Source organism: Prionailurus bengalensis, chromosome A2 (genome assembly GCF_016509475.1).
Source record: "Prionailurus bengalensis isolate Pbe53 chromosome A2, Fcat_Pben_1.1_paternal_pri, whole genome shotgun sequence".
Lineage (NCBI taxonomy): Eukaryota > Metazoa > Chordata > Mammalia > Carnivora > Felidae > Prionailurus > Prionailurus bengalensis.
In genome coordinates, this window is record NC_057348.1 from 73255419 (window position 1) to 73274784 (window position 19366).

A 19366-nucleotide genomic window follows, 5' to 3' on the forward strand; every position below is an offset into this window, starting at 1 on the left:
ACAGAAAGAAGAATTGAGGCAAGAACAATTGCCTAAAACAAAATTAAATAAAATCAACTAACCACTGAAGAGAAAATAAAAAGAATGGTCTGAGAATGCAGACAATGGGAATTGGGTTCAAAGTGAGGGTAGGCCATTGCAGAAAAAATAGAGCAGGGCAACAACACTGGAGAAAAATTTAGAAAAATCAAACTACAGTTCAATTGAAAAAGAAAACAAACAAACAAAAAAAAAACATAAGTTATACTGTAGAAAAGACATGTGGAAATAAGGCACTAAGATCAGGACAATTACCACGCCTTGTGTTCAAAATATATCTAGTAAACAAAAATTCTAAATTTGTTGGAATGACCCATGAGATCCAAAGCGGATGGTCACTGATTCTAATCCTAATGATTAAAAGAAATTATCTTTCAATCAGCCAGATAGATAAGGAAAGTAGCCAACAGAGCAATGATGTCAAAGTTGACGCTTTGATATGAAACAAATTTGGGGATTTGGTTCTCTAATCAAGTACATCCACTAGGGTAGATTTTAAACTTTAACAAAGACAGCAAGCAAGTTCTATCTCACATGATGAATCCAATTTCATGTGCATCAAGAACAACAATAATAGGGGCGCCTGGGTGTCTCAGTCGGTTAAGCATCCGACTTTGGCTCAGGTCATGATCTCACGGTCCGTGAGTTCGAGCTCTGCATCGGGCTCTGTGCTGACAACTCAGAGCCTGGAGCCTGCTTCAGATTCTGTGTCTCCCTCTCTCTCTGACCCTCCCCCGTTCATGCTCTGTCTCTCTCTGTCTCAAAAATAAACATTAAAAAAATTTTTTAATAAAAAAAAGAACAACAATAATAGCTAATACTTAATGAGTACTAACTATGGCAAACACTCTTCTATATATTTTACACATATCAACTCAATTCTAACAAGTTTCAGACGCAGGTACTATTATTATCCCCATTTTACTGGTAAGGAATGAAGGGCATAAAGATGTTAACTAAGGGGCGCCTGGGTGGCTCAGTCAATCTTCCAGCTCTTGATTTCAGCTTAAGTTATGATCTCACGGCTGTGAGATCGAGCCCCCATGTCGGGCTCCATGCTGAGCATAAAGCCTACTTGGGATTCTCTCTCTCTTACCGTCTCTCTCTGCCCCTCCCCTGCTCATTCTCTCTAAATAAACAAACAAACATTTAAAAAAAAATGTTAAGTAACAATCAAAAAATAAACTTAAGTAACCTACCTGCAGTCACATAGCTAGTAAGTAGAGAAGGCAGGAATTGAATCTCAGCACTGGAACACTAAGGTGTGCACCAAACCATCACACAATCTTTGCCTCTCAAGAAAAGATGCTCAGATTAGGTCTGGATATATTAGCCATCTGAATAAGGGTTAGAAAAAGCTTGAGCTCTCCAGTGATGTGACCTGGGTTGAAATTCCAGCTCTTCCCTTTACTAGCTATGTGATCTTTGGAGCAACACTTGAGCCCCATGAGGCTCATTTCCCTCCCATGAAAATGAGGATCCTAATACTTCATTTACAAATAAAATTCTGAGGATTTGAGGAGATATACTGTAAGTGCCCAAGCCTAAGATCTGATGCAGAGTAGGGATTCAGTCAATAGTAGCTAATATTAACTGAACACTTACACACTGTAGAGAAACATTATACACAACATATGAGAAATTATAAAGCATATTTTACTTACGATAAAAGTAAAGTTAAATTCCCAAATGGCATTCATAGCAAAATTAGAGATTGCAAATGAAATAAATTTTTAAAACACTTTTACTCTGATGTTCAAATCCCCAATTACAACCCAAGTGACAAGATGCCTTCCATAGAGCATACTGTACCTCTTTGATGATTTTCACCCCTCTTGGATCCTTGATATTAACAGCTATACTCTAAAAATTAAAATATATATATCTTAAAATAGTAACATAAATGTTTTTCATAGTAGTAACAGTTCAATAAGGGAGCCATCCATAGCATAAATTCTCTTCTTAAAACAAATGTATTTTCCTCATGAAGAAACATTTAAATTATCTTTACTGATTTTATTTGCAATGCAGATATGTTAGGATGATAGCAAGTGTCATACATAGACTCTGGGTCTGGAGTTCTCTCTTGTCCAGCAAGAAACTGGGACACAGGATTAAAAATGCAAGTGAAGCTAATGTCCAGGAGGAGACAAAAGCCTGAGTAAGGGTCCTTGCTCTGTTTTTCTTAGGATCAGAAGGCTTAAAAATGTGGTGATGGATGTGCACAAAGAGACGATGAATCATGAATATTACCTCATGGACATGAGAGAAAGGAGATTTTGAAGATATGTGGTGTTAGGGGTTTGGGTCAATACAAAACAAAATCCTGGCTCCAGGCAGAAGGTTGTTTACAGCAGACATGAGGCCCCACCTCTGTTTGCCTAAACTGGCCTAGGGGACAAGAGCATGCTATCTCAGGGTCAACAAAGTATCTTTCTTTTGCTAGTTAGCAACTTCGCTGGCCCATAGGGGTCTACACCTCTATTTACCTGTTTACCTAATTTGGTCCTTCCTTCTGTGAAAGCAGCTTTCTGCTATTGTACTAAGTTGGGGGGGGAGGGGGTTTCCACCCTGAATACCTAATCTTGTTTACCTCATCTTGGATGTTTTCATCCTAAAATTCCCTATTCCTATACCTTTGTCCTATACTGGGGGCCTTTGCCCTGTTTACCTAATCTTATTCACCTAATCTTGTTTACCCAAACTTGGGTGTGTACATCCTATGGCTTTCTAATTCTTTATGCCTAGTTAACCCATTGATGAAAGCTCAGGGAAGTCCTAAGCTTATTCCCCACAAGCAAGGATTATACAAAAAAATTTTCAAACTATATCAAGTGTTAGGCAATTAGCAATCTCCAAAAGAATGAAATGTAGAGAATCAAATGATTTCTTCCTCTAATAAAATTATTCCCATTATAAACCATTATAAATTCTCATGAAATTTTTAAGTTTAGTCGAGAAGGAATATTAGTTTCAAAAAAACTCTATTGTTTCTATTTGGTAACTGGTGAATGAATAAAATTTCATCTTATTTGAAATATTATTTATATATACAAAAAAGGGTAGAAATGAATGAACCAAGGTAATACCTAAAGTTTTATTATTACAAGAAAATTACACAAAAATCAAAGAAAGAAATATTCTTACTTTTTTATTTCGATTAACACTGAGAAAATAAGTACTTTCTGTCCCCACAAAAGGTGGCCCCCAAGTTCGTGTATCATCACCAGCTCCTGAAAATAACAGTATGAGCTATTAATCTTTATCTCTGAAACATCGTAAGACATTCAAACCAACCCATCATATACATTCACAGATGCCTAAACAAAATCAGCTCAATTCAGTGGAACTGGCAATCTAGAGGGGCCATAAGAACTTGCTGGAACTGTCCAAACTCAACCTGCTCATGTTAATAATGAAATCCTTCCAAATCATCTTTCACTAGAAGCCATTCCTAAAAGTCAAAATCCAGAAAGAAATGCCCTACTAGCAGTCTTTAGATTTAATAAATAGCAAATCTGAAAAAAAAAATTAATAAATGGCAAATCTAAAAGAATCACTCTCAATTTTTGGCAAGCAAGTTGGTCAGCTCTTTGGGTGTTTCTCAGCATTAAATGTACAAAGAAATGCTGAGTCTGCAAAAGATTTTTGTTAAATATTATTTAAACCAGAATAATGGTAAGTGAGATTTTATAATAAAATGGCATCTTAAGAACAATGATAAATAAATAAATCTATAAATTTTTGTGAAATCCCAGAAATAAACCAAGCATATATGGTCAACTAATATTTAATGATTTAAATAAAATCAACTAACCACTGAAGAGAAGATAAAAAGAATGGTCTGAAAATGAAGACAATGAGAATTGGGTCCAAAGTGAGGGTAGACCATTGCAGAAAAATAGAGCAGGGCAACAACAATGGAGAAAAATTTAGAAAAATCAAACTAAGCTTTAATTTGACAAGAGAGCCAAGAACACTCAATGAAGAAAGATAGTCTTTTCAACAAATGGTGCTGGGATAATTGGATATTCACATGTAAAATAATGAAACTGAACCTATATCTTACACCACACATCACTCACAAAAATTAACTCAAAGAAGGGGTGCCTGGGTGGATCAGTTGATTTAGTGTCTGACTTCAATTCAGGTCATGATCTCATGGTTCGTTAGTTCAAGCCCTGTGTCAGGCTTCGTGCTGACAGCTCAGAGCCTGGAGCCTGGAGCCTGCTTCAGATTCTGAGTCCCTTCTCTCTCAACCCCTCTCCCACTCATGCTCTGACTCTCTTACTCTCTCTCTCTCTCTCTCTCTCTCTCTCTCAAAAATAAACAAACCTTAAAACAATGTTTTAAATTAACTCAAAATGAGTTAACTGAGTTAAATGAGTTAAAGACAACTTTAAGACCTAAAAGCATGAAACTCCTAGAAAAAACATAGGAACAAAGTTCTTTGACATGGGTCTTGGTTAATGATTTTTTTTTGGATTTGACACCAAAGTACCAAGCAATAAAATCTAAAATAAACAAGTGAGACTGCATCAAACTGAAAAGCTTCTGCACAGCAAAAGAAACCATTTCACTTTGTTGAAGTGAAAAGACAACTTACAGAATGGGGAAAAAATATTTGCGAATCATATAGCTCATAACAGGTTAATACCCAAACATCTAAAGAACTCACACAAGTCAACAGCTAAAAAACAAATAACCCAATTAAAAAATGGGCAAAGGGGGGCACCTGGGTAGCTCAGTCAGTTAAGTGTCAGACTTCAACTCAGGTCATGATCTCACAGTTCCTGAGTTCAAGCCCCGTGTTGGGTGAGCTTAAGCCCCACTTCAGGTGAGTCCCACTTCTCTCTCTCTACCTCTCTCTCTGCTCCTTGCTCACATGCACCCTCTCTCTCTCTCAAAAATAAATGAATAAATACATAAACAAACAAATTTTTTTAAATGGGCAAAGGACCCAAAAAGACATTTTTCTAAAGATAGACAAAAGACCAACAGGTACATAAAAAGAAGCTCAACATCACTATTCATTGCAAGAATGCAGAATAAAACCACAACCTCACACCTGTTAGAATGGCCACCGTCAAAAAGACAAGAGACAACAAATGCTGGCAAGAATGTAGATAAAAGGGAACCCTTGTGCACTGTTTGTAGGAATGTAAATCAGTACAGCCACTATGGAAAACAGTATGAAATATCCTCAAAAAATTAAAAATAGAACTACAATATGATCCAGCAATTTCACTTCCTGGAATATATCCAAAGGAAACAAAAACACTAACTCAAAAAGATATGCATCCTATGTTCATAGCAGCATTATTCACAATAGCCAAGACATGAAAACACCTGTGTCCATTGATGGATGCATGGATAAAGTTGCAATATATATATATATATATATATATATATATATATATATACACACACACACATATATATATATATACACACACATATATGTATATATATATATGTATATATATAGAGAGAGAGAGAGGGAGTATATACACAACTGTATGTATACACACACACACATACACACACACACACATACACACAATGGAATATTATTAAGCCATAAAAAATGAGGAAATCCTCCATTTGGGACAACATGGATGGACTTGAAAGCATCATGCTAAATGAGATAACTCAGATAAAGACAAATATTGTATGATCTCATTTATATGTGGAATTTTAGAAAATAAAAAACCAAATTCAGGGGCGCCTGGGTGGCTCAGTCGGTTAAGCGTCCGACTTCAGCTCAGGTCATGATCTCACGGTCTGTGAGTTTGAGCCCCGCGTCGGGCTCTGTGCTGACAGCTCGGAGCCTGGAGTCTGCTTCGGATTCTGTGTCTCCCTCTCTCTCTGACCCTCCCCCATTCATGCTCTGTCTCTCTCTGTCTCAAAAATAAATAAACATTAAAAAAAAATTTAAAAAAAAAAAAAACCAAATTCATAGAATAAGAGATCTGACCTGTGGTTACCAGAGGTAGAGGGTGGAGGCAGGGGAGATTGGAGGAAGGTGGTCAAAAGATACAAACTGCCAGGCATAAGGTCAAGTAAGTATGAGGGATATAACGTACAGCATCATGACTATAGTTAACACTGCTGTATGATATACAGGAAATTTGTTAAGAGAGTAAATCCTAGGGGCATCTAGGTGGCTCAGTCAGTTGAGTGTCTGACCTTGGCTCAGGTCATGATCTCAAGGTTCGTGAGTTCGAGCCCCACATCGGGCTCACTGCTGTCAGCCTATCAGTGCAGAGCCTGCTTCAGATCCTCTGTCCCCCTCTCTTTGCCTCTCCCCTGCTTGCACTCTCTCAAAAAATAAATACTAAAAAAAAAAAAATTGAGAGAGTAAATCCTAATAGCTCTCATCACAAGAAGAAAATTTTTTCCTTTTTTCTTTTCTTATCATGTCTACAAGAGAAGAGGGATGTAAGCTGAACCTATTGTGGTAAGAACGCGATAACTAAATATATAAATTAAACCATCATGTTCTGTGCCTTATACTTACACAGTGATGTGTGCTAATTATTTCTCAATACAATTGGGAAAAAAATTTGTGTTATATGGGCACCTGGGTGGGTAAGTCATTTAAGTGTCCAACTCTTGATCTTAGCTCAGGGTCCTGAGTTCAACTCTTGATCTGATCTCAGGGTCCTGAGTTCAAGCCCCACGTTGGGCTCCACACTTGGTGTGGAGCCTACTTAAAAAAAAAAAATGTGTTATAAAAAATCAAAAAAGGCAAAATAAGTAAATGAATAGCATATTTATTTAATTTAAAATACTATTCTAGAATAAAATTTTACTCATCTAGGTCTTGCTACAAAGCAAAAGTTTAAAACCATCAAAATATAGGGTGTTTTCTTCTGAACATCTACTTCAAGTCATATGTTTGTGTTAGATTCAAAGACAACACTGTAGAGTTACAGAAAAAAAGTTTCCTTTGCACAAAAAGCCACTGACAACATAGACAGAGCTCAGAAAATGAATCAAGGATTAAATGGCACAAAATAGTATCACTTAAGAATTTTATAAAGTCTGATTAAATATTGATATTAGAAACTAATCATATAGGTAATTACAGTTAAAGTATTTATCTCTAGCCCCCAAGAAGAGAGAACTTGAGAATGAATTAAAGTTTAAATTCTGATCTCATCTAAATGATATAATTAATCTATTGGCCCAGTAGACTTTACCCACTGAAACTAATCAAGAAAAGCAAATACAGCCTTTTGGAAAACAAAACAAAGGCCAAAGAACAGACTTGTGAAGGAAGGAAGGAAGGAAGGAAGGAAGGAAGGAAGGAAGGAAGACAAACCTCATAAGAGAAAGAGAGGACACAGGCCAGAGGAGAAAAGAAGCATTAGTTCTAACTGGAGATGAACCAACAACAACACAAAGCAATCAGTGGTAAGTATCAAAAGGAATGGCATGCTCAAAACACCAGGGGAAAAATAAAACTACAAGATCCCAGAAAGGCAATCTTCTAGTAATAAACCAATTAGAGGCTTCATGGAAAAGGTATGTGTGAATCTGGACCTTCAGGATCACACAAGACCTCACAGAGTCAAGAGAAAATCCAGCCACTTCCATTTTTTTAAGGCTCCCAATATATTATTTTTTTTAATAAAGCAATACCAACATAAAGCTAAAATTAAATAATTTTAAATGTTTACATTCATCTCAGGTGGAGATATTGTCAGGAATCTAAATTGAAGGCCTACAGGGCTTTCCTGCCCCATCTGTCTTTGGGAAGTATCCAGGGCTTTGGAGAGGATCAATGGCCTCTCTAAAGAATCAGGGCTGATGGGCGCGCCAGGTGGCTTAGTTGGTTAAGCATTCGACTTCGGCTCAGGTCATGATCTCACGGTTGGGAGCCTACTCTGGATTCTGTGTCTCCCCTTCTCTCTGCCCCTCCCCTGCTTTCACGCTCTCTCTCTCAAAAATAAGTAAACATTTAAAAAAAAAAAAAAAGAATCAGCACTGATGGCACATGACAGGATATAAGGGCTAAAGGTTACAAACTGGGAAAACTGGCAGTTTGAGAGATGTCTTATTTGACCCACACATAATTTAAAGTTTTTAACTAGCTGCCATGATTTCAAAATCTGGAGATCTCATATAAAATTTCAGACTGCCTTTCTTAAATGATATTTCAACACATTCAAGACACTCAGCAAGTATTTATTGGGTACCAACTATGTCACAGACACTGCTCTATGCAGAGCAGACACAGCAGTGACCAAAAGATCAACACCCCTGCCTTCATATCCCTGCCTACAGGGGATAATCCAGGAACCCCAGTCACATCGTCTGCTGCCCTACACTGTCCACTTCACTCAGCTAGGTTACAGACTAAGGTAACTCTACAGAAAGAAGGAGAAGAAAATTTATTTGCTCTTTGATTATAAAAATAAGAATAGTCCAAGTCCCAAGTCCCAAAACTGTAACCAATTCTATGTAATTAAAGAACAGGAGAAGCAGACATGAGAAAAGACTAGTTCTCTACTGAACTTTGATAACTCTGCCAAGCCACTTCGCCTCAGATCTGGGTTGAACAACTACCTCAAAAACCCAAAACTGTTAAATACACAATATGAACAATAAAATGCATTGGGCAGAAGGGTTAAGGGAAAGAGAGTAATCAGTCAGGCAAAAAGCAATGAACACCTACCTGCTAGCAGCAAAGCTTGCTACCAAGTGTAGGACCGTGGAATGCCTACACAAGGAAGGTGCCCCCCACTGAAAAACCGAAAAGGTACAAAGGAGAAATAAGGCCCACGTAAACAGGGGATAATGATCTCTAAAATTAATATAAATACAAATATGTAGACCAGTGATCAACTGAAATAGCAAGAGAGAGAAGATCAGATGCTCTACCTAGGATTAGAAGACCTAACAGCTAAAATTACAAAGTGCTGTCGTGTTGAAATTGCATAACAGTGTGGAAATTAAAGTTTTATGAAATGTGGAAAAGAAAAAACAGATATTCAGCTAGAAAGTAAACATGTAGCCAGCATGTAGCCAGCAATGACCAAAAGTGGTGAACAACACTATCTAGATAATTGAAGCATTATCCCTGAAAGCAGGAGCTACCACCTGGAGCCTGATAAACACAGGGTCCGATTATACAACAGAATAATATGTAATATTCCCCATGCTGATCAGAGAATCTTCTGCTAATTTGCTTCAGCCTCCTAAGAAATCTATATTTATCAGGAAGATGAATCTTCCACACCAAGTATTCCATTTTATGGCATTTAATCACTTATGGGAAATTAATAAGGTGATGTAATAAACTCGACTCTTATGGTCTTAACAGATATACTCACACTATTCAAGGGTAGACCATTTTCACTGATTTAGTAATTCTGTTCCAGATCCATATGGATCCAATCTTGAAGAACAAATAATAATGCTAACTTTTAAAACCTTCCAAAACAATAGGATGATGTAGAGGATATGGAGAATATGGACTGTGCCCTTCAAGTGCTTGCAGGAGAGAAAGAGCATACAACATGACACTTTCAATACCAGCATGAGCTCAACACCAAAATACTGAGAAAGCACCAAATAAAAGTGAGAATTATGTACACAGAATAGGTTTATCTGGTGGACAAAGGGGAAAGAAAAAATAGGAAAGATGTCAGATGAAAAACAAATACAAAGAATTGATCTCAGCTTCGGTGTTTCTTGCTCAAAATCTTGAAAATCATATAATGAGAAAATGTTTCTTTTACTAGAAAGAGAAAAGAATGACTTGGATTGGAGTATCTGGGTTCCTTTTGGAAGGACTTGGATTCCTTTCCCTCTCTCCTTCTTGTGTGTGCTAAAAGGGAAGACCCTTTTACCCTCCCTCCTCTTCGCGTTCCCTTCATCCCACAGCGAGGGAATGTGGCGGGGTCGACTCTAAATTCAGTCTCAACAGTAAGGTTTGTATGGGGCTAGGGAGGGCCAGGACCAGACCTGAGCGCCTGGATATTCCTTATTACCTGTGTGACTTTGGACAAACTGCTTTATCTCCCTTCGTCTCTGTCTTTTCATTTATTTTTTTAACTTTTTTAAAATTTATTTTGAGAGAAAGAGAAAGAGAGAGAGCAGGCACCAGAGATGGGCAGAGAGAGAGAGGGAGAGAAAGAATCCCAAACAGACTCCATGCTGTCAGCACAGAGCCTGACTCAGTGCTCCATCCCACGAACTATGAGATCATGACCTGAGCCAAAACCAAGAGTCACTCAACCAACTGAGCTACCCAGGACCCCTGTCTTTTCATTTATAATCGAGGAATAATAACAGCAACCCATAAGGCTGTTGTAGAGATTAAATAAATTAATATAGGCAAAGTGCTTAGAACTGTATATGGCACTCTGACAAGTGTTAGCATCTGTTACTACAAGCTGCATCTCAGTTTCTACCAGAGGCTTTCAGGTGTGTGTGAAGGACCCAACTTAAGCCTTAGCCCTTGGCACTTATAAAAAGTAAAAAGAGGGGTGCCTGTCTTCGGCTCACGACATGATCTCGCAGTTCGTGGGTTCCAGCCCCATTTCAGGCTCTGTGCTGATAGTGCGGAGCCTGGTTCAGACCCTGTCTCCCTCTCTCTGCCCTTCTCCCCACCCCCACCCCCTGGTCATGTGCACATGGGCACAAGCTCGCACGCTCTCTCTCTCTTTCAAAAATAAAATTTAAAAAACACTTTAAAAAAGTGAAAGGAAATCATTAGTATAGGTTCAGAGGAAAGTAAGGAATGGAGGAAAAAAAACAAACATTTCAGTCAATTCTCTCCTCATTCCACATATAGGTACATGGATATTTCAAAAACCAGTTAAAAACTGTTATTAGAGTACTTGGGTGGCTCAGTTGGTTAAGCATCCAGCTCCCGAGTTGGGCTCCATTCTGACAGCACAGAGCCGGCTTGGGATTATCTCTCTCTCTGTCTCTCTCTCTGCCCCTCCCCTGCTTGAGCTCTCTCAAAATAAATAAATACACTTAAAAACAAAAAACAACAACAAAAAAAAACATTAGTTTGCAGCGCCTGGCTTGCTCAGTCAAAAGAGCATGAGAGGCTTGATCTCAGGGTCGTGAGTACAAGCCCATGCTAGATATAGAGGCTACTTAAAAATAAAATCCTAGGGGCGCCTCGATGGCTCATTTAGTTATGCATCCGACTTCCACTCAGGTCATGATCTCATGGCTCTGTGCTGACAGCTCAAAGCCAGGAGCCTGCTACAGATTGTTTCTCCCTCTCTGCCCCTCCCCTGCTCAAGCTCAGTCTCTCTCTCTCTCTCTCTCTCTCTCTCTCTCTCTCTCTCTCTCTCCTTCTCTCTATCAAAAATGAATAAACTTTAAAAAATAATAATAATAAATAAAATCTTTAAAAAAACTGTATTAGTCTGTTTCTATGTTTTAAAGGGAGTAATAGCTTTACCTGGTCTTTCCACTTTTATAACTTCTGCTCCAAGATCTCCTAAATTCATAGTAGCAAAAGGTCCCGCCAGTACTCTACAATATTAACAATGACAAGTAATCACCACCTTGAAGATGTTTATATTAATTCTTTTCTTAATAATCCATTAACACAGACAAGCTCATATAATGCTAGCAAGATTTAAAATTGTTAAAACTGTTCAGAATTGCACTTTGACCTTATGTATTAAAAGCTTTAAAAAGTATACTGATGCAGTAATTCCACTTTCAGCATTCTATCCTGAGGAAGAAATCCTAAGATTTCCTGAGGCAAAGATTGATGAACAAGGAATTGTACATCAGGAAGGAAGCCTAATTCATAATAGTGAAATCTTGGGGGATGAGTAATTATGTGACAACCATATAATAAAATATCATCTTACATTTTTGTTGAATTTTTAATGACATGGAAAAATACTCAGAATATAACATTATCTTTTAAATGTGGGTAAAAACTGTAATTTCAGTATGGTTCTAATTTTTGTCTTTAAAAATAATATATAAATATGCAGATTGAAAAAAATGCAAATATTATACTAATTATCTCTTAGAATGATAAAATTATACCATTTTTTTAATTTTCTTTTCTAAAATTTTAATAGTAAGCATTAAAACCCAAAAATGAATGAATGTTTTTTTGAAAGAAGGGAAAATTCAATCACCAAAACATAGATAAACCAATACAAACCTTGTTAGATCCAGAATTTTTACACCCTCCAGTGGCTTCTTATTGTCAGTATCTGGCAAAACACAGAAAATATTTTAAGAGCACTGATGACGAATTTTCAGAAGGAAAAGTGCAAAATTGTTAATGTTCTGTTTTAAGTAATCTCTATTACTACCAAAACTATATTTTTTTCCTTTACTATATTTCTGCTTTATATGTAACACAGAAACTTTTGACCTGATCCAGTTAAGTCAATCTGTAAAAATTACAACCTCTAATACCCTATTAATAAAGTCCACAGTTACACCTAAGATAATTTGTCTAATGAAAAATAAGGATTTTTAGGGCACTGTGTCAATACAGTTTGTAACAAATTATACTCTGGTGGAGGGATATGGATAATGGAGGTGTGTGTAGGCAAGGGGTATATGGGAAATCTCTGTACCTTCCTCTCAATTTTGCTGTAAACCTGAAACAGCTATAAAAAAAATAAAGTCATAAAAAATAAATAAAAAGTGAACTAAATAACAAAAAATTACTAACAACTAAAAAAGAACAACAAAGACCTCCACGTATTTATTCTACACTTCAGACAAGGAGAAAATATGAATTTTTAAAGTTTATTAAATAATTTATTTACAAAAAATATTTACATATAAAAAATATGTGTATTTCCTTTTTCTCTTCACCCACCAGCTATAAAAATTAGCAGATAGGTCAATAATTGTATCATTAATTCACTAAAAATATTTAACATCAACACTAAATCACAAAGTCAAATTCTAGCCAAATGGCTTACAAAGTTTAGATCATGATGACTGAGATCAAGCTGAATTTATGGGGAAAAATGATGAACTACTGGTTCAATACATTTTTTAAATAGACTTTTTTAGAGAAGTTTTTAGATTCACAGCAAAACTGAGCAGAAATTACAAAGAATTCTCATGTACTTCTTTTCCCCACATGTGCCCAACATCGCCCATTTTGAACATCCCTCACCAGAGTGACACATTTTTCACAACTGACAAAGTTACCCTGACACATCACTATCGCATACTTTAGAGTTCAGTCTTGCTCTCGTACATTTTATGGGTTTAGACAAATGCATAATGGCGCGTATCAAACATTATAATACACAGAATACTTTCACTGCCCTAAAAATCCTCTCTGCTCTGCCTATTCATCCCTTCCTCCCCACCTCAAACTCCTGTAATCCAATCTTTTTACTGTATCCACAGTTTGCCTTTTCCAGAATGTCATATGGTTGGAATCATACAGTAGTAGCCTTTTCAGATTGGCTTCTTTCACTCAATAATATTCATTTAAGTTTCCTCTGTGGCTTGACAGATCATTTCTTTTCAGTGCTGAATGATATTCCATTACCTTGATAGACCAGTTTATTTATCCATTCACCTACTAAAGGGCACCTTGGTTGCTTCCCAGGTTTGGCGGTTACAAAGAAAGCTGCTAAAACATTGTGTTCAGGTTTTTGTGTGGACATTAAGTTTTCAATTCATTTGGGTAATTCTCAACAAGTGCTGATTACTGAAAAGTGTGTTAAGAGTATGTTTCGTTTTCCACCCCACCTTCCAAAGTAGCTGTACCATTTTGCATTCCCACCAGCAATGATTGGGAGTTCCTCACGTCAATACATTTTTTTAAAAATCTTAATGCATGTCCATCACCAGTGGATTAAGAATAAGAGTTACAGATTTACATATATACCACACGTTTACACACATATCATTATAGTCTTGAGAAGGATCACAAGAGACACAACAATTCTTAGCTAGGAGTGTCCTCAGCTAAGAGGACATTACCTCAATGTTCTGGTAAGGAACATTGAAATTCCATATAGTGGGCACTTGCTCCTTGAAATCAGCCCATTCATTCTTTTAAAATAAGAAATTGCTGGAGCTCCTGGGTGGTTCAGTCAGTTAAGCATCAGACTTCGGCTCAGGTCATGATCTCACAGTTCATGAGTTTGAGCCCTGCATCAAGCTCTCTGCTGTCAGCTCAGAGCCCACTTTGGATCCTCTGTCCCCCTCTCTCTCTCTGCCCCTCTGTCTCTCTCTCAAAAATAAACATTAAAAAAAAAACAAACAAACATTAAAGGGGCACCTGGATGGTCCAGTCGGTTAAGCCTCCAACTCTTGATTTTGGCTCACGTCATGGTCTCGAAGTTCATGGGTTCAAGCCCTGTGTTGGGCTCTGCTCTGACACCACGGAGCCTGCTTGGGAGTCTCTCTCTCTTCCCCTCACTCTGCCCCTCCCTCCCTCTCAAAATAAGTAAACTTTAAAAATACCATTTAAAAAATGTTTGTGGAGGGAAAGAAAGGACAGAAAGATGAGGAGAAAAAAAAAAATCCTCATTTTGCCACAATGCATTAATAGATTGCCATAATGGGACACAGTGAAAAAACTACAGTCCCATAGCAGCAATATTACAGGTGGGGTTTCTTGGTGCCAAGATGGATGCTGCAGTGTTTATAACCTAATCTCATATGTGACATATTATCACAGCTACCATATGCTATTAATCACATAGGCCAACTCTGGTGCAGTATTAGGGAGTACTCCATACACAAGGGTGTATGAGGAGGTAAGGATCATTGCAGCCATCTTGGACACTGGGTAATACACTCATAGTGGTTTCAATTTGTATTGCTGTGATGACAAGTGACATTGAGCACATTTTCATATGTTTATTGGCCATTATCATACCTCTTCTAGTAAACATCTGCTTGTGGGGCATCTGGGTAGCTCAGTCAGTTGAGCATCAGACTCTTGATTTGGGCTCCAGTCATGATCTTGTGGTTTGTGAGATCAAGCCCCAAGTTGGGCTCTGTGCTGAATGTGCAGAACCTACATGGGATTCCCCCTCTCTCCCCCTCCCCCACTCATGCTCCCTCCCCCACAAATAAGTAAATAAATAAATGTTTTAAAAATAAATAAACATCTACTTGAAACTTGTGCCCATGTTTAATTCAGTTCCTTAAGGAGCCTACACAACATTGCTTCAAGCACCCTTACCATCCTTGTCACTTACACTGCAACATAAACATCAAGCTGATGAAGAGAGGCTATTGAGTTTTGTCCCCTATAAAATCAAGTTGCCTAACTTCAAATTCATTGTTACCCAACAACTTATTGCTCAACGCACCTCTTCCCAAAACAGCTATTGCAAATCTTCTCCACTCCATAAGTCTCCAAATCCCTTTTTCTTTAGCTGCCATGTCAAATAGCTTTACTTGAAAATTCCTCTTTGGAAAAGAATTTTATCAATCCAAGAGAAAATAACTAAAAGTTATTGACACACACTAGTAGTCATTGACACATAAAAGTCCAGCCATATCATATCACCCGACATTGAAACTTGTCAATCAAGAAACCTTATTGTAGTGTTCTGGAGCTGCCGTAACAAAATACCATAGCCTGAGTGCCTTCAACAATAGGAATTATTTTTTCATAGTTCTAGAGACTAGAAGTCCAAGATCAAGGTATCAGCAAGTTTAGTTGCTCCTGAAACCTCTCTCCTTCATTTGCAGATGGCCACCTTCTTGCTGCCTCTTCACAGGGTCATCCCTCTTTGCACTACATCCCTGATATCTCTATGTTCTAACCTCTTCTTATAAAGACACCAATCAGTAAAGACCCACCCAAATAGCCTCATTTTAATGTAAGTATCTCTTTAAGGGAACTATCTCCAAAAACAGTCTGAGATGTGGGGGGTTAGGACTTCAAGGTATAAATTGAGGGGGACAAATTCAGCCCATAACAAAGCTCGACCCATGCATACAGTTTCTAATCAGCTTTTTATTTTTTTTTATTTTTTTTAGTGTTTATTTATTTTTGAGAGAGAGCATGAAAGGGAGAGGGGCAGAGAGAGAGGGAGACACAGAATCTGAAGCAGGCTCCAGGCTCTGAGCTGTCAGCACAGAGTCGGACACGGGGCTTGAACTCACGAACTGCGAGATCATGACCCGAGCCAAAGTCAGACACTAACCAAGTGAGCCACCCAGGCGCCCCTCTAATCAGCTTTTTAAATGTCCATCTCCTATTGTATGAAAGAACAGTCAAAAAATCAGCAAGATATAGGGAAAACCTAGATCAGGAAAGAAAGAGACCAAGGCAAACATGAAAAAGAAACTCAGAGCAAACAGATATAAGGCAGATAAACTACATTACAATTCCATCAATATGACATTCTTGAAAAGACAAAGGATAGAGATAGAAAACAGGTAAGAGTTGGGAGAGGCTGGGAATGAAGAGAGAATGACTGCAAGTTTTGAGAGGTGAGGGAAGTGTTCTATATCATAATTATGGTGATGGTTACATGACTCTCTATGTTTGCCCAAATTCACAGGACTACATGCCAAAAAGAATTTTACTTTATGCAAGTCTTATGTCCATAAAAAATTATCAATATTATCAGAAAAATGAAGAACACGCACCTATAAAACAGAAAAGGACACTTGTAAAAAGTATTTAGAGAATGAAAATATGATCTTGGAACTTTAAAAAATGACAGAAGAATGAAAATGTAAGAGAAAGGCAGAAAGATAAAGATAAGAAAATTACCCAGGGGCGCCTGGGTGGCTCAGTTGGCTAAGTGTCCAACTTTGACTCAGGTGACGATCTCACAGCTTGTGGGTTCAAGCCCTGCGTCGGGCTCTATGCTGATGGCTTGGAGCCTGGAGCCTGCTTCAGATTCTTTGTCTCCCTCTCTCTCTCTGCCCCTCCCCCACTCACACTCTGTCTTTCAAAAATAAATAAACATTAAGAAAATTTAAAAAAAAGAAAAAAGAAAATCACTCAGTAGAACAAAAAGAAATGATAAAAGTGAAAAATGGAGGAGAGGGGGGAAAAAAGAATCAGCCTAGGAATTCCAATAATACAGGTTTCTCAAAGAGTGAACAGCAAAAACAGAAGAGAGAACATTAATAAATAATTCAGATCAAGATCACAGAATTGAAGGATATGATTTTCCAGACTGAAAGGGACCTTGCAGCACCTGGGTGCTGCAGTCAGTTAAGCTTCCAACTCTTGGTTTCAGCTCAGGTCGTGATCTCAGGGTCTTGATCTCAGGGTCATGAGATCAGGTCCCTCATAGGGCTCCATGCTGAGCATGGAGCCTGCTCGAGATACTCTCTCTCCCTCTCTGCCCTTCCCCTCTATATCTCAAAAAAAAAGGAGGGGGGCTCTGCATTCCCTGCCTAGACTTTAAAAAGACACACCCCATTTTGAAAAGATACATGCACCCTTATGTTTATTGCAGCATTATTTACAATAGCCAATATATGAAAGTAGCCCAAGTGTTCATCAATAGATGAATGGATAAAGAAGATATGATACACACACACACACACACACACACACACACACACACACACACAGTGGAATATTACTCAGCCTTAAAAAAGATGAGATCTTGCCATTTGCAACAACACGGATGAACTTAGAGGGTACTATGCTAAGTGAAGTAAGTCAGATAGAAAGACAAACATCACATGATTTCACTCAGAGGTGAAATCTAAAAAACAAAATAAATGAATAAACAAACAAAAAGCAGAATCAGACCTATAAATACAAACTGATGGTTGCCAGAGAGGAGAGGGGGTAGGAGGATGGGCAAAATGGTTGACGGGGAGTCAGAGATACAGGCTTCCAGTTATGGAATGAGTAAGTCATGGGGATAACAGGCAAAGCATAAGGACTCTAGTTAACAATATGGTAATAGCATTGCATGGTGACAGATTATAGCTACATTTGTGGTGAGGGTAGTATTAACATACAGATTTGTCAAATCACTATACTGTATACCTGAAACCAATGTAACGTGTCAAATATACTCAAATTTTTAAAAATTAATTAAATCAAATTAAATTAATAACAATAAAGACACACACCAAGAATGAATAAGTCATGGGAATGAAAGGTACAGCATAGGAGGGGTGCCTGAGTGGCTCAGTCAGTTAAACATCGAACTCTTGATTTCAGCTCAGGTCATGATCTCATTGTCAGTGCAGAGCCTGCTTGGGATTCTCTCTCTCCCCTCTCTCTCTCTGCTCCACTCCTGTGCTCTCTCTTTCAATCTCTCTCTCTCTCAAAATAAATACATAAACTTAAAAAAAAAAGGTACAGGATAGGAAAAATGATAAATGGTGTTGTAATAGCACTGTACGGTGACAGATGGTAGCTACACTTGTGGTGAATATAGCATATATTAAAGTGGTCAAATCACAATATTATATACCTGCAGCTAATGTAACATTGTGTCTCAACCACAATAAAAATTTTTAAAGGTGACAAAGTGCTAGAAATTTAAAAACAAATAAATAAATTAAAAACATACACAAAGGCACATCAGTGTAAGAATTTGGAACACTAAGATTTTTTGTCTCTGCCAAAAGAAGATCTGAAAAATCTCTAGGGAGGAAACAAGCATATATAAAGGATTGGCTAACAGAATCTCATTGAACTTCTCAACAGTACTGGAAGCTAAAACATAGAAATGGAACAAAAACCTTAAAATTTTTGAAAGGAATATGTATTTCTCTTTTAAATTCTAAACCCAGTCAAGCCATGAGTCTTGTGTGAGGGTAGAAAAAAGAAACTTTTTAATCAGAAAAATTTTACCTTCCCATCCCTTCTTGGGAAAATTATTTCTAGAGGATATGGTCCACCAAAAACAGAACAAGAAAGAGGGGCACCTGGATGGCTCAGTCGGTTGAGTGACCAACTCTTGATTTTAGCTCCGGTCAGGATCCCAGCATCATGAGTTCGAGCCCCACGTTGGGCTCTGTGCTGACAGAGTGGGGCCCCGCTTAGGATTCTCTCTCTCCCTCTGCCCCTCCCCCGCTCACGCAAGCAAGTGCACTCTCTCTTGCTCTCCGTCTCAAAATAAATAAGTAAACACTTTTTAAAAAGAAATAAGAAGAGGGGCGCCTCGGTGGCTCAGTCGGTTGAGCATCCCACTTCGGCTCAGGTCATGATCTCGCAGTTCCTGAGTTCGAGCCCCACGTCGGGCTCTGTGCTGACAGCTCAGAGCCTGGACCTGCTTCGGATTCTGTGTCTCCCTTTCTCTGCCCCTTCCCTGCTCATGCTGTCTCTCTCTGCCTCTCAAAAATGAACAAATGTTAAAAAAAAAATTTTTTTTAAGAAATAAGAAGATAAGGGATCCAGAAA

The 19366-nt window shown here is 37.9% G+C and overlaps 1 protein-coding gene across 1 annotated transcript in view; it reads right to left on the reverse strand.

Annotated features, from left to right (window-relative positions):
* The window catches only part of SUGCT (succinyl-CoA:glutarate-CoA transferase), a 774528-nt gene that overhangs the window by 733812 nt on the left and 21350 nt on the right, over positions 1–19366 (reverse strand). Inside the window, exons 2-5 of the mRNA XM_043588522.1 lie at positions 12200–12251; positions 11474–11547; positions 3187–3272; positions 1852–1902 (exon numbers count right to left, since the gene is read on the reverse strand). Coding sequence (XP_043444457.1) covers positions 1852–1902; positions 3187–3272; positions 11474–11547; positions 12200–12251 — 263 coding nt within the window. The remainder of the gene's footprint in view (positions 1–1851; positions 1903–3186; positions 3273–11473; positions 11548–12199; positions 12252–19366) is intronic.